This window comes from Macrobrachium rosenbergii, chromosome 10, assembly GCF_040412425.1.
Source record: "Macrobrachium rosenbergii isolate ZJJX-2024 chromosome 10, ASM4041242v1, whole genome shotgun sequence".
Taxonomy (NCBI): Eukaryota; Metazoa; Arthropoda; class Malacostraca; order Decapoda; family Palaemonidae; genus Macrobrachium; species Macrobrachium rosenbergii.
In genome coordinates this window covers 64720435-64746135 of record NC_089750.1, presented here as the reverse complement: position 1 = coordinate 64746135, position 25701 = coordinate 64720435, and the positions used below count along the sequence as shown (strand labels likewise).

The window sequence follows — 25701 nt, the reverse complement described above, 5'->3', positions numbered from 1 at the left end:
TAAGAAACCCCCTGCCCTGAGCCCTGTCATTCTTGCGTGTTCTCCTTTTCCCGGAGATTTATGGTCTTCTTTCATCGCTTACCACCACACCTCCCCATTTATCATTTGTCGCTTCCTTCCTGGCGGTCATTCTCTCTCTCTCTCTCTCTCTCTCTCTCTCTCTCTCCATCTCTATCGAGTTTTGGGGGATTTCTCACCTCTCCCGTTTCCGAGAGAGAGAGAGAGAGAGAGAGAGAGAGAGAGAGAGAGAGAGAGAGAGAGAGAGAGAGGAATGTACTGAATTTTTTATGTTTACCCGTGGAACACAGAAACAAAGAGAGCGTAGGACCATTTGTGGGGTATGTGGGTATTTATGGACATAAACTGAGCGTATAAATGATCCTGGAAATATACTTTAATGAATTTAAAAATGCAATTGTAACTTTATCTTTATAAAGTATATATGTATTGCATGAATTGTAAGTATCTTGGATCAAACGCTCAATGTTCCGGGACATAAAATACAAATATTCATAACGCATGCGTTGCTGTACTGGTGTGTGTGTATGTGTGTGTGCATATATAAGTATGCATGTATGTGTGTGTTTAGGTGTTCGGAATCTGAAATATATATGTATAAATTCTACCGCAAGTGTAGCTTCACAAATTCATACATATTGCTGTAGCTATGCATACATATAGAAAAATATGTAATGAACGTAATGTCTCATGGCAAAATAAAAGTTAACACCGGAAAATGTTTAAGATCGGAAAATTTTAAATAATCGGTAGCGAACATTTTAAAGGACAAGTCAACTAACGGCCGGGAAAAATAGGTTCTATTCAAAGTGGTGTGTCATTCTGACTTACCTTAAGATGAAAATTCAATTAAATTCTTTATAATTGTATTAACAACGTTTTTGTAGATACGATTTTGTAGAATGATCTCTCTCTCTCTCTCTCTCTCTCTCTCTCTCTCTCTCTCTCTCTCTCTCTCTCTCTCTCTCTCTCTCTCGTATTCTTTGTCTTGCATTTTAATGCAGTTAAATATTTGGTCGTGTAATATGCTTTTGTATTTATACCAAATGGTGTCTCTAATCTGAAGTTGAATTGTACGATTACTTAGAATGTTTCATATTTCTGCCATCATTTACAAAAAAATAGAAGCTCAAATATATAAATATTCCCGGTGGAGAAATAAATGCAGTAAACCTGATTGGATGAAGTAATTAGGATTATTGGGAAGGCAAATGCCTAATTATGTACCGCATTCGAAATTTTGCTTTTATAGAAAATTTTTTTGCCTTGTTTTTGCTTATTATTAGGAAAAATATTAAACCAACAAAAATAAAATCGTTATTACTAGCTTACTTAAACTGACAAAATATTAAAGCTCTAAAAATAAGGATTCCAGGTGAGTTATCTCACGCTTAAAATCAGTAAAGAAATATTAAGTTCCGAAAAAGAATATTTGGGAACACTCACCTCTTCTTGGTGGATAGTGCGAAGTGATCTCTGTCTGTGAATTTGTCGGATGTGGGTGTGTCGACCGAGTGGGGAATCCATGGCAGGAAGACACAACCAGCGCCAACACAGTCACTGCAATTCCCAACTGCCCTCCTCCCCCAACACCACCACCACCACCACACGTCACTCCTCCACCTCCAACACTCCCTCCAATCATTCTCGCGCCTCCAACGCCTCCCGGAGAGACTCGATAGCTCCCCGAAGTGTCTTTGACGTGTCTCCTCTGTCTGTTGGGAACGTTATTCTGAACGTTTCTCCTGGGGCTCTTGGAGGCACTCGGCGGCGTCTTTGTGCATTTCTTTGTGGGGATTTTACTCGCGACGACACTGGGGACAGACGCCGTCGTCGTTGGGGGGAGGTCGTAAAAACAGCCGCAATCGGCCACCGCCATCTTTCTTTTCATCAGGCGGCTCCTCCGCATGAAGGAAGGGTTGGCGCGGAGGCGGTCGTTTACTGGCAATTCCGTCGGGGAGTCACGACCGCCGCATTTCTCCGCCAACGACCCACAACGACACTTAGAGCACCTCACGAGATATTGCCCGGACGAGGAGGGCGCGGGAGAGATTTCTTCCATACCTACCTTTCTCCTCCTCCTCCACCTCCTCCTCCTCCTCCTCCTCTTTCTCCTGCATTCTCTCCTCTTCCGCTTCTTTCCAAACACTAAACAGCATAGTCTGGAACGGGCGTCCCATTCACCTAATTCCACTTTTGCCTTTCCCCTCTCTTCCCTTCCTGCGTCCGCCTGTCTCCCTCTCCTCAGCCGCATTCGGTCGGGGGAGATGTCATTAGCACAGACTCCGCATCCTGTGAGGAGCAAGAGTCCCAGACGTTCTTCTGCGATCGACATGGCTGAAGACGCCAAGAGTTTTCCTTCACACTCTCAGCTCCATCGGCCATTCACTGCAGGGAAAAATAAAACGTGTTAGTGGGAGATGCGAGGCTCTCACAAAACACATCAGGGGAAAACAGAAATTGCAGAGATATTCATGGAATGGTTTCTTGGTTCTTGAGTAGTCTCTCTCTCTCTCTCTCTCTCTCTCTCTCTCTCTCTCTCTCTCATTCATTGGGCATGCACGCACACACACACATTATGTGTGTGTATATATATATATATATATATATATATATATATATATATATATATATATATATATATATATATATATATATATATATATATATATTTATATATTTATATATATATATATATATATATATATATATATATATAATCACTGATACACATGTATATTTATATATTATTTATGTATTTATGTATATGTATATATGTGTGTGTCTATGTATGTATGTATATTAAGCCACAAATGACCCATAGTATCGAATTCACTTTACCTTGAAATTATAAAAACTTACACACAAAGTTAATTATATACGCTAAGTGCTTCAACCTGGCCATGATTCGAACTTAAGCTTTTCGAGTTTGATATAAGTTAAATATATCTTAGTTTAACCAGACCACTGAGCTGATTAACAGCTCTCCTAGTGCTGGCCCGAAGGACTAGATTTATGTTACGAGGCTAAGAACCAATTGGTTACCTAGCAACGGGACCTACAGCTTATTGTGGAATCCGAACCACATTATAGCGAGAAACGAATTTCTATCACCAGAAATAAATTCCTCTTATTCTTCATTGGCCGGTCGGAGATTCGAACTCGCGACCAACAGTCTGGTAGCTGAGAACGCAACCCGCTCGCCCAACGAGGAACTTAGTTTGATATAGAAATGATGGTGACCTACTTCTCTTGATGGCTGAATGCATAGCTCACTGTCTTTCATAATCAAATACAAAAGATATAGGTTGGATTGGTGGCCAGGGTAGGTGCCCTTATCATAATATTGTATAATAATCCCTTATTGGTATAAGTTATTACCAAGTTGAAGTCGATATTAAAGGATATTTGTTGCTTAATATTTGTGATTATAAATATTCACGTGCGAATTATGATAAAACACACACACACCAACACACACACATGTATAATATATATATATATATATATATATATATATATATATATATATATATATATATATATATACAATGTATATATTGTATGCATATGCACATGTAATTAGAAATTATTAGTGAGTTACGTCTGTCGAATATCGTTATGGAAGAGCTATATTTAAATCAATTATTTACTCACATTTGTCTGTACGCGACGTTTTGATAAGTGTGAACATGACACCACCATTAGTCCTTTAACTCAAATAATAATAATAATAATAGTAGTAGTAGTAGTAGTAGTAGTAGTAGTAGTAGTAGTAGTAGTAATAGCAGATTCATATTGAGAATCGAAATTAGGATTCTTGTGCAAGGATAATTGAAAACTAAAAAAAATTGCATATAGATAGTTATGGCAGAACCTGCTGTTCAGTACCAAGCTTAAAATCACTTAGTATTAACTGTCGTCATTTGCGTATTCGAGGTCAAACTTATTTCTACAGTCATTCAATATATGTCGTTTGATATCCCAACCTCATATAATGAGTGTTGAATCACCGCAAAACATTACAGATTGTGTTTGTTTCTGAATAGCCACACGTCTTTTACAGGGCTACAAAAATGTCCATTTTTTTTATAAAGGTTCACGGCAAACATAAGGTTACCAGTGTCTACATAAGTACGGATATTGCGTCAAGTACCTTGCGTAAACCGCTTTTCTATATTTATTCAATGTCTCTCCCTTTGTCTTGTATCATACTGGTAAAATGGCAAATTTATTGAGTATCATTTGTTTCCATGGTTATCATTTCCTTATTTTCAGTATGTCAGTGTTAGGCGAAAAGATCTTCTTTTATCGCAAATGAAAATATATGCTTGACGACCTTGGTGTGTTTTGTTGGTCGAAAATGTGCAGAGAAATGAAACCAGAAGGATGGTGATATATCATGTTTTCTCTGTGTATAAATATATATTTATGTATATGTATTTTCTGTATGTAGTAATGGAGAGGCTGATGGGACAGGAAACACAATATCCACATCCTATTCAAGCCAGAAAAAGGATGGTGGAGACAAGGAAGTAATAAAACTTTCTTGTATGATACTCTTACACATGTAATAAAGTTCATCCTGCCAATTACACATAATTCTTAATATTCTTCACTACATCTTTTTCAACGCAAAGTTTAACATAACAGCTACATTATCGCGACGCTTTATTGACATACGCCTTCGATCCACGAAGAGGTTATAGTACAATCCTATCCTTGCCATAATAAACATTGACAGGTACGAGTTTACGCCCTTCTCCTATTGACCAGTATTGATAAAATAACCAAGTCTCAAATGCCCATGATATTTCATGCCAAGTAATGCCACAGCTTATAACAATAAATAACCTCGGCGTACTTTCTTGAATTAGAAAGCATGGAAGGGTTTTGCATTCATAGCTAGAAGTACCAATGGACAGCACAGCATATCTCTGCTGTGATAAACAACAAAAAACACTCCATATCATCATCTATTTGTATAAAAATTTAACCATTATTTTCTTTGTACCATAATCCACTACCCCACAAAATTCCATTGAAATCCACCTGTGAGTTTCTTCAGCAAACTTGCGAACTCCATTTTATTAATTATTCTCCTTATGATGACGCTCAGAGAGAAGACTTACATTTTTTTAAAAATATAATTAGGATCCACAATCAGGAAAACACAAATGGGATATGTAACTTCCATCCTACTTACATAGTGAAGGTAATTCGAATGCGAGAAACTCAACACAGTAAGAAGATAAATCTACGGGCCGTGCACATAATATTTAAATTACTTAATGACAAAGATATTGAATAAAAATATTCCAGGAACCAGATCCAGATCGGACCCATCTCGGAATCTAATCAGCTCATCCTTGGCCCAAAAATTCTTTGAAATCCACCAAGAACTTCTTGAGATATATGTGGATGAACAAACACACACGCAAACACTAGCATGTGCTAAACATCCATCCAGCATCGTTGCTGGAAGTAAGAAATCAAGTTTATCAGATTTCATCGTACGGTGTCGATCCGTATTCATTATCGACTTTTTCAGTCCTTAATCACTTTTATTTGATCGCGAAAGGAGAAAAAGTTTCACTCCATTTCCTGAAATAGGTCAGGCCGGGGTGCAAACATTAAAATCGACAAACTTTTATGGGCTTTATGGATTAAACTGGCCTTATGCCAAGTTGGCTCAGGTAAATTTCAGCATTTTCCTCCAGTCTTTTTGCCGTAAAAGATATTGTGTATTTTATTTTTCCGGTTTTTCTCTTACTGAATTATATTTAAGGTATTCTTCGCCAGCATTTTAGATGACATGGCATATTTTACAACAAATTTTAATACATTGCGTTGACCGGTTCTCATTAAGATATAATTCTTTGATATAAACGTAAAAGATAATGAATCAACAAAAACACTTTTTGAATCTAATTTTAATTTTCAGGGTTTTGTAAGACAAAAGTATAAAGTTATAAAAAAAGGAAAATATCAAAGCAGTGTTACAACACCGATGGAGTATCATGATATAAAATAATTCTTTGGAAAACTCATCAAAAAATTTAAAAAATGAAAACTAGAAAAATCTCCTGATAATACTCCGTCCTCGAATGACTTAAAAGTGGAGGACCAATCCTGAAAGTTTGCACTGAGGAGAAAAAGGCAAGCGAAGGCAGCACAAACATTTTGCAAGCACAAGTCTCCTTCGAGCGCACTTGAGATCTAAAAGTCTGCGCAATTTGTCGAAGGACGAAAGACTCTCAGCCAGTCGCACAAAATCTATAATACCGGGGTCTCCTGAAGGAGAACTTCCGGAAAGACGAATAACCATTGTTGCATTAACAGATTTTTTTTTATTCAAGTCTCGTTTCCTTATAAGCCTGGTGTGCCTCTGTTGACATATGCAGTGAATTATGTACCTGATTCTTATTCGACTGTTGTAGAGACTTGAGTGATCAGTACCCTTTTCAGAATGTGCACCATCCATCATAATTGAAACGGACGGGTCTCGGGGAAGTACTGTAGCCCACCACGTTGAAACCATTCATATGATCAAAATCTCTCTCTCTCTCTCTCTCTCTCTCTCTCTCTCTCTCTCTCTCTCTCTCTCTCTCTCTCCTTCTTCTTCTTCATCATCAGAAAAAAAAGGCAACTCAAAACAAACCTTTAGCGTATTGCGACTTTAATTTGAAAAGTTTCCATTTCAGCCAGTCGCCAAAAGTGCTCAACTACACACGACCCTCCTGCGCCGTGGGTCCCCACAGAGCCATCCCGGTTCCCTGCTCCTCTTTGCTGCCTGTGGTAGAAACTATCGCATGATTCCTCCTCGCAGTTTGTGTCCCTGCAGCCTGGAACAAAGCCAAACTCATTCAGGCAATGGAAGGCCTTTGTTTATCTAGCAACAATTGCATGTTTGCTCGTGATCGCTGTTTGTTTAGGAGGTTTCACCTGGCGGCGGTCTGGATTAAATTAGAGCCCGCGGTCACTTTGCGGTGGATTTAAATGCGATTCGGAATTGCAAGAACAATAATGGGCCCCCCGCGAAAGGTTATTGGTTTTAGGGTAAAACTTGTGCTGTTACGTTTCAATTTTCCTGGTTATTTTTTTTTTTTTATGAATCTCCTTCAGCGATAATGATATGATGTTGTGTCATTATCTCTCTCTCTTGTTTCTGATATCGATTTCCCACATCCTGGGAAATGTGAAATACCTTGTGGATTTGTTTCCACTCCTTTGCCTTGAATCTTTCTTTCCCTTACATTTTTATAGTTCTCTCTTCCCTGTCATTTGTTGCACCTGTGTCATCATTTCTATCCGTTTGCTTCTCGCATTTTTTCTCTTTGGTTGTGAGGCAAAATGGTGTAAACTCTACATTGGTTCTGAATATTTTGCTTTCATTTGTCACCTACTATTGCCTTCATTGATATATAAAAATTATAAATTTTTGCTGGTAGTAATTCCTCTGTTTCTAGTTTTCTGTAAAAGAAAACTATTGTGCCGGCTTTGTCTGTCCGTCCGGACTTTATTCTGTCCGCGCTTTTTATGTCCTCTCTCAGATCTTAAAAACTACTAAGGCTAGAGGGCTGCAAATTGGTATTTTGATCATCCACTCTCCAGCCATCAAACGTACCAAATTGCAGCCCTGTAGCCTTAGTAGTTTTTATTTTATTTAAGGTTAAACTTAGCCATAATCGTTCTTCTGGCAACGCTATAGGATAGGCCACCATCGGGCCGTGGTTAAAGTTTCACGGGCCGCGGCTAATACAGCATTATACCGAGACCAACGAAAGATAGATCTATTTTCGGTGGCCTTGATTATACGCTGTAACGGCTGTACAGAAAACTCGATTGCGCCGAAGACACTTCGGCGCATGTTTTACGTGATATCTTTTTATGGGGGCTTGAATATCTGTTTTTTCATTGGTAAACAGTTAATTTCTTTTCTTCCTTTCGTCCTTCCTCTGTTGGTCATTTCATATGAAATGATAAGCTACTGTTGGCTAACCGATTATTCTGCGGATTAAGTGATGAGAATGACGTCCTTAACGGAATTTATGCATAAAAAGGCTAAAAGAGCCGAGAAAAATGAGATAAGTTACTAAAATGAATAAAGTTATACATCAGTCCTATTTTTAAGCTATTAATTTATGTATATTTACACGTCTCCTCTTTTTTCGCTCTTTGTAACGTCCATGGCTGAACTAAATTTAGTAATAATTTCGTAAAGTGTAATTTAGAAGTATCTCGTACATTTTTTAGTTTTTTAAATTAAAAACATTTCTCCCAAGATGTTTTGTAATATTTCAGTGTTTCTGGAACAGTGAATATTGTAAAGTATTATATTCTTTTTTATTATCATCATAATTACGTGTTTCCTTAATTCTTGACCTACTTTCTCTGTTTCTTTTCTGCTGGCTCCAAATCTTGAAAAGAATGTTTTTGGGTTTCTCAGTCTGAAAAGAGTCTTGGTCTCTTGCCAAAATTTCTCCAAAGTTTTCTGCAATTCGTACTTTCTCCTCGTGCATTTTGATGTGATCATTTTGCAGTTTTTTTTCTTTCTTTCCGTTTGGTAAAGTTACAGCCGTTGGTCCTTCCACTTTCTCTGACGCCAGAGAACTTTTTTTCTGGAAAAAAGTTCTTCCTCTTAGGTTCTAATCCGGTAACTTTACTTTTTAAAGTTATCTTTGTCCATACTACTCGCTTTCAAATCTCTGTGAGTTTTATGGGTTAAGTCGTATAAAAAAAAAAATTTTTATATGATTTACTGCTAGACTAGAGGCCTAATGGCTTTAACGGTTTTTGAATTATCTAGCTTAATTTTTTTCGTATACGAATTTATTAAAGTCTTATGGGACGTTGAGTGTCTTCTTTTCATGTTTAGTGAAATGAATGTATACCAGACCAATGGCTGACGGAGCATAAGAAATACTTTTTTGTGTGTGAATAAGGAATAATGTACTGCTATTTCAAGGAAAGGAGATGGTAGTATATTAATAGCTGAAGAGTGTATGTATATTTGTTTGTGCATGTTTGTGAAATAAGTTTTTGTTATTGTATAAAACTTACGGCTTAATGGATTTTGAAGTACCTTGTTTTTTTTTCCATTTTTTCCTCGTTAAGGAGTTTACTAAGCATCTTGGGGTTTTGAATGACCATTTTTCTTCTTTTTTCTATGAAAGGAATTACAGCTAGATGAGAGGCATCATATCTTGTTTGTTTATCAAGGATTTTACTGTCAGATTTCATTTCTACTTAACACGGCTCTTTCCTTTTATTAATCACAGCGTCTGCCTCTTAGCATTGAAACATAGCATTAAAATTAAATGTTCTTTTTTTCCCCGATCTGACTGTATAAAATCGCAAAAGATTATATCTCTTGCCAGTTACTGAATATATGCGGACAACGGTGTGTATTACGTCCATTATTCTAGTTAATAATGCTTCCTCTCTACCTTACACCTTTGTCAGGTGTATTGTAGTTTATACATATGTATACATATATTATATATATATATGCGTGTGTGTGTTTGTATATGTATATGTATACGCACATATATATATGAATGTGTGTATTTGTACATATATATGTATGTATGTATGTATATATATATATATATATATATATATATATATATATATATATATTTGTATATGTATACATATATACATATACAAACATACATTCATATATATGTAGAAATACACACATTATTCATATATATATATATATATATATATATATATATATATATATATATATATGTATATATATATATTTATATTACCATATCTCCATTATTCTTGTTAATAATGCTTCCTCTCTGCTAAACATCTTTGTCAGGTCTATAGAGTACTGTTGTGCCCCAGAGAGCTCTTACACGCATTTCTGTCACCCATTCTCTAATTCAGGGGACTATGTATTGTTGTTCTCCATTCCTTTAAAACCTTTTCTCCCATCGCGACACACGCTACGCACCCTTATCAGCCTCTTAATCAAGCTAATGCCACCAAATACACACACACACATTATATATATATATATATATATATATATATATATATATATATATATATATATATATATATATATATATATATATTATTGTGTGTGGTACACATATATACATGTATGTGTGTGTGTGTGTGTAATTTAGGTCACTTTCGTAAGACTTCAAGGTTAGTTGTTAGTTACTTCCGTGTAAAACGAAATCCTCGAGTTAATGGTTCGGTGACTCTCTAGCAAACGAAACTCTGGAACTCACCTCCTGGCTCCGTTTTCCATATTTATTGCTCTCCCTCCTGTCTTGCACTTCCCTCGAGGTCTGGCCCATAATTTTCTCTTTTCACTTTTCGATTGTTTATTTACCTAAGGTGAATTATGTATATATATATATATATATATATATATATATATATATATATATATATATATATATATATATATATATATATATATATATATATGCATGTGTGTGTGTAATAGATTGATAGTAGATAGATAGACATATGTGTGTGATGTGATGTGTTTAGATGATTATAGTAACTGAAATTCATTTTTGTATTTCATTAACATACCCAGGCAAATTCATTCATGAAATTGTTGTCTGTAAATTGCGCATAACATATCTACTTTATACGTACGAACTTAGTTTATTTCACCCACAGATGCGCGTTTGTATTTTCGTAGTTATGTTTTAAAAATGTAGGAGGAAACTGAATATCTCAACCGTGATAAATTTTACTGTACAGATGTAAGCCTCTGATCTCTAGAAGCATTTTGGGACATGCTTATTCTTTGGTACAGTAGTTATTGACAAGCGTGCCGTGTACAGTACTTCCTTCTTTCTGTTGACTGATGTCGATAAAATATGCAGCTCTCGAATTCCTAGGAAATGCCGAGTCCCTGAAATACGAATCAGTTCTGCTTTTTTTTTTTTTTTTTACAAGTCAGATTTTTATTACATCAATGAGGTTGGACGGAGGTTACGTATTGGGTCCGTATTCGTGTTTGTTTGTTTGTTTGTTTGTTTGTTTGTATGTTTGTGTGCGCGATCGTAGTGTGGGTTTTCGTTGTATTTAATTAATTTAGTTAGTCATTGATTTTCGTCCACAAGATAGCTCAAAATATTCCCGATGGTTTTTAGTGAAAGTTTGCGGAGCGGTTGGCTGTGTGGCATAGAGGAATTGATTAGATTTTGAGATAGGTCTGCATGCGAATCCACGTTTTATTTATTCGAAAAATGTATGTGGATGCAAAGGCGGGATTCATCACAGATATATCCAGTTTCCAATTTTTTTTCTTTTAGCTTTTTGTTTATTGCATGATATCGAGAGATATTCATTTCTCTTATAAAGTCTGACCATCAATATCCAAAAAAAAAAAAAAAAAAAAAAGATCGCCCCTATTCGTAAATTCTTCATCCAAGGTGACAAACTAAATTCTAAACCTTTCGGAAAAATTTAAGAATGAAGTGCTTGCACTGCCAGACCTTGGGTCGTGAAAATTCCCTTCTTTCTGCATTAGACTTTTTTTATGATTTTCTCATCTTTTTTACAGTTACTTTGCTTGATGCTTTCTATCCTCGTTATAAACAGACTTTCTCTTTTTTTTTCATTCAGTGTTATCACTAGTAGAAAGTGCTCAGCATTTTTTATCAGTGGACAGTATATTTGATGTATCAAAAACGCTAACAGGAAATTACAGATACCCTTTCAGAGAACGTACGATAAATACGTAGAAGATTAAAAGGCTACAAAGACTCTTCAGAAGAGTTGAATTCTGTGATATTAAAATTAATTATATCCATAACTTTCTAAAAATTATTCAGAAGATGAAAGAAAGAAAGGAAACCACCTAGGCTTTTTTGAAGATTTAAGTTCCGTAGTATAAATAAAATATTACCCTCCATCCATAGTCCTCGAAAATATTAAAAAATGAAAAATGAGAGAAGGGAAGAAAGAAAGAAAACCACAGAGGCCTTTATGAAGATTTAAGTTCCGTGATATTAACATAAAATATTACCCTCAAGACATAGCCTTTGGAAATAAAAAAAATAGAGAAAGAAAGAAAGAAAGAGAAAGAAAGGAGAAACAGAGAAATAAAGTAAGAAAGAAAGAAAGAAAAATAAAGAGAGAAATAAAGTAAGAAAGAAAGAAAGAAAAATAAAGAAAAAAATAGAAAAAGAAAGTAAGAAGCAAAGAAAGTAAGAAAGAAAGAAAGAAAGATAGCAAACCGCCCAAGGGGTTGAATATTTTGACAATGGCACATCCCTCCCGGACGACGACGCACAAGTGAGCGGCCGCAGCTCGTCAAGAGTCTAAACAGTCGAGAGCTGAAAGCGCAGGCAGCAGCGCAAACATTTTGCAAGCGCAGGTCCTTCGGGACCACTCGAGATTTATCTGGAGGACTCGCCGCAATTTGCCGTCGGACGAAGGAGGACTCTCAAGTAGGACGTACGAAGGCTATTAGGTTGGATCTCCCGAGGGAGACCTTCGAGCGCTGCGGAAGGAGGAAGAGAAGAGCATTAGGAAGGGTCAACAACCATTCGTTCATTTGCGAATGTTCTCGATGGGTCCATTCTAGATTCTGTCTCTCTTTCTCTCACCAGATGGGTCTTTCCACTTCTCTCTCCCTCTCTCTCTCTCTCTCTCTCTGTAGATGGGTCTTTTCACGTCTTCATTCAATTTGCTCTCTCTCTCTCTCTCTCTCTCTCTCTCTCTCTCTCTCTCTCTCTCTCTCTCTCTCTCTCTCTGTAGATAGGTCTTTTCACGTCTTCATTCAATTTGCTCTCTCTCTCTCTCTCTCTCTCTCTCTCTCTCTCTCTCTCTCTCTCTCTCTATGAGTCTTTCCACGTCTTCATTCAATCTCTCTCTCTCTCTCTCTCTCTCTCTCTCTCTCTCTCTCTGTAGATGGGTCTTTCCACGTCTTCATTCAATTCTCTCTCTCTCTCTCTCTCTCTCTCTCTCTCTCTCTCTCTCTCTCTCTCTCTCTCTCTGCAGATGGGTCTTTTCACGTCATTCAATTCAATTTGCTCTCTCTCTCTCTCTGTAGATGGGTCTTTTCACGTCTTCATTCAGTTTGCTCTCTCTCTCTCTCTCTCTCTGAGTCTTTCCACGTCTTCATCTCTCTCTCTCTCTCTCTCTCTCTCTCTCTCTCTCTCTCTCTCTCTCTCTCTCTGTAGATGGGTCTTTCCACGTCTTCATTCAATTCTCTCTCTCTCTCTCTCTCTCTCTCTCTGTAGATGGGTCTTTCCACGTCTTCATTCAATCTCTCTCTCTCTCTCTCTCTCTCTCTCTCTCTCTCTCTGCAGATGGGTCTTTCCACGTCTTCATTCAATTCTCTCTCTCTCTCTCTCTCTCTCTCTCTCTCTCTCTCTCTCTGTAGATGGGTCTTTCCACGTCTTCATTCAATTCTCTCTCTCTCTCTCTCTCTCTCTCTCTCTCTCTCTCTCTCTCTCTCTCTCTCTCTCTCTCTCTCCTTAAATAAAATATCAACACATGAGCCGTAGATTTAGGAGACTCAGCCCATCTCTCTCTCTCTCTCTCTCTCTCTCTCTCTCTCTCTCTCTTAAATAAAGTATCAACACATGAGCTGTAGATTTAGAAGACTCATCTCTCTCTCTCTCTCTCTCTCTCTCTCTCTCTCTCTCTCTCTCTCTCTCTCTCTCTCTCTCAAAAGATTGGGAGATTTAAGAATGAGTCACAAGTCAAACAATTCCCAATTCTGCCATTCACAAAACTAGCCAACTGCACGTAGCCCTCCGCTTTCAGGACCTCGGCACTCCCTGGACAATGCCTACCCCTACCCCACGCAACCCATCCCCTCCCCAAAACTTCCTGTTGTACAATCAGTTGCCGTTTGTGTCCCAACAGCACCCTGGAACAAAGCCAACCGCGCGCAGCGGATGAAAGCCTTTGTCAAATTTGTTTATGTAGCTGTTCGTTTGCCCAAGCTCTGTTTATGAATGCTCACCTGCCTGCGGTGGGAGTTAAACTAGACCCTGTAGCTACTCGGCCACAGATTCAAATGAGATTTGCAGCCGCCAGAATATCAGAAGAACTCATTGTTTTATCGAGTGTGAACCGCTTCGTGGATGATTCAAATAGGGTCCACTATCGCTACAATATCAAAAGTTTTTGTTTTCTTATTGCGTTCGATTTAGATGACTTTCAAAACGCAGGAATATTAAAAACTTTCAATTTCTTGTTTGATTTTAGTCTTTTCCTGGATTATTCAAATGATAATAATTATTTCAAGTGCAATTAAGCCCTTAATTCCTAATTGGTTTGAAATGTCTGAGTTTTTTATTTATTTTATTTGTGTTACTACAGAACTTTGTTGGAGACAGAATACTTTTTGAAGTAGTTTTATTTTCTACCTTCATCTCAATTTTTTGGTGAAAGTATGAATATTCTCTCTCTCTCTCTCTCTCTCTCTCTCTCTCTCTCTCTCTCTCTCTCTCTCTCTCTCTCGGTTCTTCCGTCCAATGCGTATTTTGTAATGAAAATTCATTGATTGTTGATTGACTGACAGATTCCTCGACTAACATTTGTCTGCTTTAGTGATGAATGCTTACGGTCGTGTTATACCTTCCTGATGTCTTGGTAAACAGAAAACGCTCATACCTGCTTGCTATTCAGTGAAGGCTTCACTAACGAAAATATGTCAAGTATTTTTTTATCGTCTTCAAAATACCTTAAAAGATTTCCTTTGACAAACTGCTTTTTCGCAAGACTTAGGAAAGATATTGAATTGTGTTGATATTTCCTCTCCGGAAGTTGGGGTATTCATTGTAGATCAGGTAATGCGAAAGGATACTTTTATTATTACTTATCCTCTACTTTATTTTCTCCTTGGTGTATCTATCCGTCTCTTTCTTTATTTATCATTTCGCTCTGTTTCTCAACCTGAGGTTGGGAGTCTGATGAAGTCACACATAAAATTCCCAGGTCGTAAAGAATCTCTGGTCTTTTGCCAAAAATGTTCCTAAAGTTTTTTGCAGCGCCGAACTTTCTTCTCGATTGCCTTGGCGTGGTGACTCCATCTTTTTTTTTTTCTGTCTCTTTCGGCCAGAACTGCCGTCGTTTGCCATTTATTTTCTTTACTTCCCGAGGGGTAGCTTAGTACAAATCCCTCCCATTCAGTTCCCATCCCTACCTTTCCTTTTCCTATCCATCTTAATAAAGCTCCCGGTTCCTTTTGTTTCATTTCTTTTTGTTCTTAGTTTCAGTCGTGACCTAGTTAAGGGAACTGGATTACCGGTCCCATTGGCCTCTGTTTCCTAGAAAAAATCTAGTGTTCCAGTTTCTAGATGCCTTTAGGCTTATGAAGTTGACGAGATTTTGTATTTCTCTGCTTTGTAGGATTTTACTGGTGGACTTTTATTGACTGTCGTAATTTTTACCCTCGGTAAAACAGGTTTTACCTGTTACATGAAAAAGTTCAGCGGTTTAGTTCGGTATATTCAATGGACCCATTTTTGCCTTAGCTTCCGAGTACAAACACCAGTTCTTCATTAGGAGAGCATTCTCTTCAGTCAGTTTTAAGAAAGGCTAAGAGCCTCGACATTGCTTACCTTTTGTCCCATTTTCTTATTCATTGATCGTATTCCTAATTAAATGAAATCTTAAAACCTTATTTTCTTTAACGATCCATTCCATTGTATGTAATTCTCGTATCCTTAATTAGTACATATCTCACAATCTGAACTTATGAACGCATTGAAAGTGCACAGACTAATTAGGGTTCGCTTTTCAGCCTTGTGAAAGAGCCAAGAGTTATTGAAATTACCCCTTACCAATGTGTCAAAATAAGGCCGGGAAACAAAAGAGAGTAAGCGAGTCAATACGTTCTTATATTCATTGTCAACCGAGCAGAGGTAAAAGGATTCCCTGTGATGGTTTCTGTACTGGAAACTCTCCAGGAGTGCTTTACAAGGGATGGGTCTTATTACAAGGGAATATTACTCTTGTGTAAACATAGACGACGCTGCCATTTATGTGATACCTATGGCATAAAGCTGCAGTTTAAGATGTATTTGTTACTGTGATTAAGTAATTCTTGTAACAGTTATTCTTTTTAATATAAATGTGTATACTTAGCCCTCAAAAATCACTGTAGAAACTATAAATACGCATTGCGTAGATTTCGTAGGACAAACACACACACACACACACACACACACACACACATATATATATATATATATATATATATATATATATATATATATGAGAGAGAGAGAGAGAGAGAGAGAGAGATAACGTCTCAGTACATTTATGATGAAATGAACTTAAATGTTTCATGTTATGAATAACATAATTGCCGTTCGTCAATCAGATCTTTCTGAAAGGGATTCATAATGAAAGTTACAGAAAGATCTCAGACTCCGATTTAAGTGATATTTCCTTGAGATACAACTGCCAAATCGTTAGTATCTTGCCATAGGTTCTCTGGGCTGCCTTTGGCATCGGGCTTCCTAGCTCCGATGGAAGTCAGTATTTTTTTGTTTTTTTGTACAATATAGGAACGTTAACCCTCAAGTTGTTAATTCCTTTGTATATATGTATATATATATATATATACATACATATATATATATATATATATATATATATATATATATATATATATATATATATATATATATATATGGTTCAGTTGGTAGCGCCCTTGCCTTTCAATTGAAAGACCTGGATACGATCCTGATGTGAGTTAGAAATTTATTTGTGCTCCACACGTGATTGTGTGTTGATTACTTCTATTTATGTGTGTGTGTGTGTGTGTGTGTGTGTGTGTGTACGCGCGCGAGCTCGCCACATCCTAAAAAAAAATCCCCATTTATAATGATTCTTTTACTTCTTATAACCGCCCGTATTTCGGGACCCTCCCCACCCTGCCCCACCCTCCTCCTTCCATATTTTAAAAATAATTTTATGGAATATCAGAGCAGCTTCTGAGACGCTTCTTCAAAGAACCCGCATGCCTAAATTCTGAAATCCTGAGGCTCAGCCTCAGGCATCACAGTGCAATTTCCTGCCAGGATATTGTTGCCGTAGGATTTTTTTTTCTTTTATCTTATTTTGAAAGTTTTCATTTTCTCAGGGTTGGATAAGTGTGTATGTGTAAGTGTTCATGTAATCACGGAGTATATAATTTTTGCAATTTTTTATGAATATATTGATCGCGAAAATGTCATAGCTTCTGTAAACATGCTCAGTCCCTCAATTAAGGTTTGCTTTAGTGTTCTTCAAGTGGTAAGTAATGTTAAACCCGCCACTTTAAAAGAGGCAGGTTATATGATACTGGGAATACAAAAGAGTGCTAGGATTTTCAAACCGAACAACTCTTGAACTCCTGATTTCCAGTTTGTAACTTTGTATTGCTTTTTTTATTAGTTTAAGGAAAAAAATTAATCAAAAGTAAATGTCACTTTGTTTTACTTGTGACATGTACTTTTAATTAAATATAAACATTTTTACCTAACCAATAGTGATTCGTTGCCATATTTTTTAATATTTTTAAGTTTTTATACTTACTATTGCTTCGTTTTGTATTTTTCTCACGCTTGTTCACTTCGTTTATGCTTGGGACTAAATTGCACCCCTTTTGAGGTTTGCACTAGGCTCCTAGGATCCGTTTCAAGTTTCAGTGGCTCTCTCTCTCTCTCTCTGTCTCTCTCTCTCTCTCTCTCTCTCTCTCTCTCTCTCTCTCTCTCCAGATCCGTTTCAAATTTCAGATGCTCTCTTTTTAAATTCAGGGGCGTTAATCCTACGCCCAGTTACCCTTTGTTATTCGGTCTTAATGCCGCCATGAGGCTTCTGAAGGTGTTACCTTCAGTTCTAAACATTGATTTTGTCGAAGGAATCTACTAACTCGATGCCATGACACCACAGATGTGACAGCAGTGTTTGGCATTTGTTTGGCGTTAACCATAGAAGTGATTACTAAGCCCTGTTTGCTTCACTGTTCTGAAGGCCAAGCAATTGATGTGTTAGGTCCGTAGTATTCCTAAGGAATTCTTTTAAAAACTTAAGTTTATTCTCAGCCTGGAATGAAGAGAATTTACCATAAACTCTGCCATGTCTTAATTAAAGCGGCGAAGACCATGGCTGCTGTAATGTCTATTCAGATGGTAAGACAATCAACCTTTTTTCATCCCTATGCCAAATACATCAATTTTATTGAGTTCTCAAGTTAATTTTATTAATAGCCATCCATAGGGAAGCTTAGGCCTAAAAGGTTTTTAACTTCCGACGTCACTTTCCATAAAATAGGATAAACACGTGTGCAAATGAGAGAGCACCATAGCATATAAAGATAAATGAGCACACTACTACTGTAAATACATAATTGGCATAAAATAGACTGATCAGCTATTTTTATGTTACAAGGTAATTACAATCGTGAATTTGTTTTCGTCATTTGAGAAAATGTGGCAACAACATTAAAATGTTTCAGGAAATTCCTCATGATAGATAATAATATTATTCCAGGTAAAATAAAAAAAAAAATCTTACCCTCGTATACAATGAAAGAAAAAGATGCAAATTTCCGTTTGGAGGTCAGGCTCAGATAATCTCTCTCTCTCTCTCTCTCTCTCTCTCTCTCTCTCTCTCTCTCTCTCTCTCTCTCTCTCTCTCTCTCAAGCAAACGAGGAGGCACTCTTTTTCATAAACTCCGAAACAGCGGTGGCAGTTCTGTCTGCTCGTATATCATAACACGGGATAAAATTCAAAAGGAAAAATCATTGCATATTCTATTCGCTCTTGTGAGGAAAAGTTATTCTTAGACTCGATATTAAAATTTCACCAAGAAAAAAAAAGAGGGCACTGTTGGGTGCAATTCCGAATGAGATGTTCTTTGGTCGATATTTCTTTTCGAGGTTTATGAATGGAGATACAGATTTAGGTCCTTGGATGCTTCCTTTCAGTTGTTTATGATGTAAGGATATATAAAATTGTGCATATGAATTATGAACACACACACACACACGTGTGTATATTATATATATATATATATATATATATATATATATATATATATATATATATATATATATATATATATATATATATATATATATATATATATATATATTATCTACATATATACTCTTATATATATATATATATATATATATATATATATATATATATATATATATATATATATATTATCTACATATATACTCTTACATATATATATATATATATATATATATATATATGTATATATACACAAAATATATATATATATATATATATATATATATATTATCTACATATATACTCTTACATATATATATATATATATATATATATATATATATATATATATATATATATATATATATATATATTATCTACATATATACTCTTACATATATATATATATATATATATATATATATATGTATATATAAAAAATATATATATATATATATATATATATATATATATATATATATATTATCTACATATATACTCACTCATATATATATATATGTATATATATATATATATATATATATATATGAAATTTGTTTATAGATTGATAGATAGGAAGATAGGTATTCCACTAGTGAATAGTGTACATACATATACATGGATGCAATTCATCGACAGATAGAAAGATAGGCATTCCACTAATTAATAGGGCAAGTTTCTATCGAGCATATTAAACAGATAAAAAAAAACACACTGGGCAATAGAATGTAGATGAAGGCTGGGATCATTTTCAAAACCTAGTCACGAAACCACCTTTCTCCATAAATGAGTCATCAGCTTACAGCCGAGTCTTAGGGCAAGATTACATTTCGTATATGCTGTTGTGAATAACCTCACAAATGAACGTCAATAGTCGATATATTGAAGTCCGATAAAACATAAAACAAAAAATGGCTTTTTTTCTTTTGTGTTCAAGACTTACGTGCTAAACATACAGAATTCAGTTTCCATTTTTCTGTCTTCCTTCGTTTGCTTTCGTGCACTATGCATGCGAATTCTGTTTAATTATAGAGGTCCTCAATTTTTAAATGCGTTGGTAATTTAAAAACTAATGGCTTGAAAGCATTAAGACTGTAGCTCAGGCTTCTCTTATCAACAATTCACTGCCTCCAAAGACGGTTCATGGGATTATTGAACCGGCAATACATAAATCGATAGAGCCTGACGGGAGAGAATATGAAACTGATGATAGACGAATAGATCTTTTAAAGCGTTTGAATTATTAGGTGATGTAAGTAGTGTTTAACGGTCATATTTGCACCTATTTGTCGTTACGTTTGTTTCAGCATTCGCATTACTCTTATTTCTATGTTAGGCCAGACAAAAGCAGCAGTCATATGTAATAATAATAATAATAATAATAATAATAATAATAATAATAATAATAATAATAATAATAATAATAATAATATTTAGAGAAAGAATGTTTTGGAACAATTACAGTATATCCAATACAGATTCTCTTGAGGTGGAACGTAGTGACAGACTAAAATCGACATATCAAACAGAAGGCAGGCTGAATATGCTCTGGAACTGCATAAGAAAGTAAGTTTATGCATTATTCCACCTGCAAACAGTATTGCTGTACGGTTAGGAATTATGGTTTGACAGTGAAACAATAAATTAAAGATTTCAGCCATATGAGAGTAAAGCTTTAAGGAGACTATTATGAATCAGGTGGCATGGTAGAGTTAGGAATGATTCCATAAGGAAAATTACACAGGTTCCATATTTAGGAGAAATAACGATGAAAGTGAGGTGGAGATGGCTTGTGAGTCTTAGGTGGAAGACCCACTCGGGAAGTTGGAGATAGATGGAGATCTGTGAAAGACAAAGCACAGGGAAGACACAGGTGGCGGAATTTTACAAGGGCCCTTTGCATAATGATCATGGACAGTGGCAACAGCAGCAGTAATGATGAATTTAGATTAAGGGAATGAATAAATAGCACATAACATGTTAGCAACGACAATAGCAACAGTAAATCATGAAATTAAGTAAATATAACAATAGTTGAAATAATAAAAAAGAGCTTTTACGTTTGCTGTTTTGATAGCTCCATTTCCGTCGTCAGGAAAAAAAAAAAGAAAAAAAAGATTCCCAACCCTCATAATCCTCCCATCCGCAATATTTTGGCAGTCTTCTGAAAGAAACTGTCGTTCGTTTCCGTTGTAAACACGAAACTTTGGAACTATAATCTTCCAGTTTCGAACGAAAGAAAAAAAAAAAAAAGAGGTGTTTGTTTGATTTTTGCGGCTTCAATATTTTCTCGATTGTTTGAGTTCCCTGAATTCTTGGAATTAATATGTAGTTGTTTGTATTGTTAGCATTGGTGCTTTCCTTACCCATTAATATTTCAGACGCAGGATAAGAAAGGAGGGTTGAGATTAGACTTAAAAGTAAAGTCTATTGAAAAGTATAATGTTTCTCTGAGTCGTACAACAGACCCCAGGGGTCTGATTTGTGGAGCAATGTGTCACAGTGAGGTGTGATGAGCTAACAGAGTAATTAAAATATGCTGAGATAGAGAAAAAATCGGTATTATTCATGAAAGGAAGAGCACTGTTGTCAAACACAATTGCTGACACTTGAGGTCAATATCAGGTCAGATTTGGCCAGAATACATTTATTTAGTGTGAAAATTGAAAAGCGAAGATGCAATGCATTACTACCCTGAAACAATTCACCTTGTATTTTACTCATTTTTCCATATTTTTATCTCTTTATTTATTAATTTATTGATTTATCTTTTTTTTATACTTTCTGATAACTGATCTTTTGTTTCTATATGTCATATTATCTTCTATAACTTCTTTTGAATGAGCACCATATTCTGTTGAAGTTTGAATTTCTAGTCAGTGGCACCTGAATAAGAGTTTATCTCCTGAATAATAATAATAATAATAATAATAATAATAATAATAATAATAATAATAATAATAATAATAAATGTTTTGGGTTTCACAAATCTGTGAGTGGATTAGTGATTTAAGTATATTTATGTGTACATTTAAATGGTCCAATTCCTATCTTCCTAACTTTTTGACGCGAACTCGATTTCCTGGGAGATTCGGCGAAAACGCGGACCAGAAATTATTAATAGGCCACTTGTAGCAAGCTGATTGGCCATGGAAACTTCGTGGGCAATTAAGTATTTCATTTATGGGAGTCAGGGAAGCTTGAAGTTCCGCATTACCAGTCATTAATTTTAGTTTCCCCAACTTAACCGACCTCCTTGTCTGAAATACTGTTCCAAGCGCATTCAATAGTCGCGTTATTTCCATTAGTCAGAAGTGCGTTATTATTATTATTATTATTATTATTATTATTATTATTATTATTATTATTATTATTATTATTATTTCTTCATTGGAGCGGTGGGTAGAGCTCTCGGCTAGCACGCTGTTGGCCCAGCGTTCGACTCACCGACCGGCCAATGAAGAATTAGTGGAATTTATTTTTGGTGATAGAAATTCATTTCTCGTCATAATGTGGTTCGGATTCCACAATCAGCTGTAGGTCTCGTTGCTAGGTAACCAGTTGGTTCTTAGCCACGTAAAATAAATCTAATCCTTCGGGCCAGCCCTAGGAGAGCTGCTAATCAGCTCAGTGGTCTGGTTAAACTAAGATATACTTTATTATTATTATTATTATTATTATTATTATTATTATTATTATTATTATTATTATTAAAAATGTGCAAAGTTTCTTATTGAAAAACCTAAATGTTCAAGAAATTGCAAAGGTTTTTTAAGGAGTGAAATGTTCTCACATGAAAATATTTAAATACGTAGTAAAAGAATATCATGTAGCGTTTAATGAATGAACAAACATATGTACAGGTAAACAAGAAGCCATATAAAAGCCTAAGACGTTTCAAAGTTGCATTACAATTCCTCTTAATCTTTCGACCATTAATGTCTATAGCATTCCCAGGTAGGCCATTTTACAATGAAGGTAATGTAATGTCCTTGGATATGGGCTGCCCGAAAATGTTCCATCTCTTTTCGTATTTTCACTGAGATTAAGATTATTATTTCTTTCTTAATACAGGTGCAAAGATGTGTACGATGTAGGTTAAGGAACAAACAGTTTAACAATCGATGGTGATAAATAGAAGCTAAGAGATGAAAATGTTTCTTTAGCTTAATGGAATCCATTGAACACGATGAAAGATTTTAATTTTTCAAGATTTAATGGCGTTTTACTTGGAGGGAATGAGTTTAAGACATGAATGAATGTGAGAGAGGAAAACAGGGAATAGAAAATAATAAGAGAATGAGTGAAAATATTCTGGAAAAAATTTTATAAATTAATCATAAATATAATATATCTACTGTATATATATATGATGTATTTATATATATGTATATATTATACACATATACATATATATATGCGTATATGTGTGTAATACATACGTATATAAGATATATATATACATAATTACTTTATTACATTTTTTCTGAATATTTTCACTCATTCTCTTATTATTTTCTATTCCCTGTTTTCCTCTCTCACATTCATTCATGTCTATAACTCATTCCCTCCCAGTTAAATTCGATTAAGTCTTGATATATATATATATATATATATATATATATATACATATATACATATATACACACATACATACATAGATATATATATACAGTAGGTGTAGGTAGATATATATATATATATATATATATATATATATATATATATATATATATATATATATTTATACATATATATATATATATATATATATATATATATATATATACATATATACACACATACATACATAGATATATATATACAGTAGGTGTAGATATATATATATATATATATATATATATATATATATATATATATATATATATATACACGGTAAATAATCCTCCGTACATGACTCAGCAAGACTAGAAAACACGTGCATTCGATTCATAACTCAAGGATGCACAAAGGACCAGAAAACAGAACAAAAAGGAGCGAAGGATCGAGGAGGATAGCCTCCGCAATAATCCATAAAGTAAATATGATAAACGAAAACCTGCCATCGATCGTTTACGATTCGGCATCGGTATTTCTTTTCTCTCTCTCTCTCTCTCGGTCTCTCTCTCTCTACATGCCATGTAAATGCTCTCACGGTGTTATAGATTACATGCCATGTAAATGCCTTTTGTTTCATATTTCTCTCTCATCTCTCTCTCTCTCTCTCTCTCTCTCTCTCTCATACGGTGTTATAGATTACATGCCATGTAAATACTTTCTTTAATTCCTGTTTCATGTTAAATCTCTCTCTCTCTCTCTCTCTCTCTCTCTCTCTCTCTCTCTCTCTCTCTCGTTATTTTTACCCCTTCATCATTTAATTATTCTGTACGCCCACATCAGCTCAACCTATTATATTCATGCCTCCATAAAGACTGAAAACGCCTTAGCAGTTATAAAAGAATTACCGTAAAATTGATAGATCTTTTATTATCCCAGATTCTGCTACAGGTTGATGGAAGGGTGAATTAGATGGATGGATGGATATTCGATAACCGGCGATCAAAACATTATAATACGGCTTCAAAACACCTTGCACCGTTGCTGGAATTTTTTTTTTTTTTTTTTTTTGCCTGTACTTTTATCACTATTTATCTACCCATACTTCAACTTTGTTATTTTTTTACTCTACTCTGTTTTCGTTATCGTTCTTGTATGAGCATTCCATCATTATGTGCTTTGGAGCTTTTACGTTGAACAGTAATAATAATAATAATAATAATAATAATAATAATAATAATAATAATAATAATAATAATAATAATAATAATAATAATAATAATTTAATAATGATAATTATCATCACTCTCTCGTGATCTCAGAATGGGTGAGGAAGATTATACATACATATAATTGTGGATTTTCTTCAGTCAGTCATGTCAGCAAAGAAGACACTCACTTGACTGCCAGCTATTTTAGCAGTGTTTTTATTTCTGTTATGAATTGCCTTTGAAGACATTAAATGAATTTCTTTTGACTGTAAGATCTAAAAACGTCTTTTTATTTGCCTTGCCATTCTCAAAACTGAATTTATATCTCTTGCGTTGACTAATATGTAATTTTCATATTTTACTTTTCATCAAAAATATACTCGTATAGTCAAGGTAAGTCAGGAACATAGTTCTCGTCATACGGCGGGACTTGAATACTTTTACAGTTTATTGTCATGTAATCTTTTATTTGTTCCGACACGATATACAAACCATCGGTCCTTTACGCTAGGAATACTTCAGGTTTGTATAGGTAGGAAAAATACAATTTTCCTCCGGCGTCTTTCAGTCTTTCTGTTGCCAAACTTTGCACCAAGCAAGAAATATCAAAGGCACAACGAAAATCAAGCGAGCATGTTCCTGCTCGTGTGACATTGCCTTAGCGAAAATGCATGACTTCATCTTTGCAACATCTTTGCAATATAAGGAAAATGTTAGCTTTTCGATGCAACGGTTGAAAGCAAGACGATAAAAGATGCCTGAGAACGAGCTCTTGTAACACGCAGCCGAACAGGTTATTGATGGATGTCAAACGCAAATCGAATTTGGCCCCCGCCAGGAAGGTGCCATAGGTTGCCGTGCCCGAAAAAATAAATTACATAAACGACAACGCATATGTTTTCGAACAGGTTAACCGAGATCATGTTTCAGT

The 25701-nt window shown here is 35.3% G+C and overlaps 1 protein-coding gene across 2 annotated transcripts in view; it reads right to left on the bottom strand.

The window, feature by feature from the left end:
• LOC136842725 (uncharacterized) overlaps positions 1–25701 on the bottom strand; it is a 245195-nt gene that overhangs the window by 159736 nt on the left and 59758 nt on the right. For both annotated transcript variants that reach the window (XM_067110446.1, XM_067110447.1), the window contains exon 2: positions 1465–2406. In XM_067110446.1, coding sequence (XP_066966547.1) covers positions 1465–2353 — 889 coding nt within the window. In that variant the 5' untranslated portion in view covers positions 2354–2406. The remainder of the gene's footprint in view (positions 1–1464; positions 2407–25701) is intronic.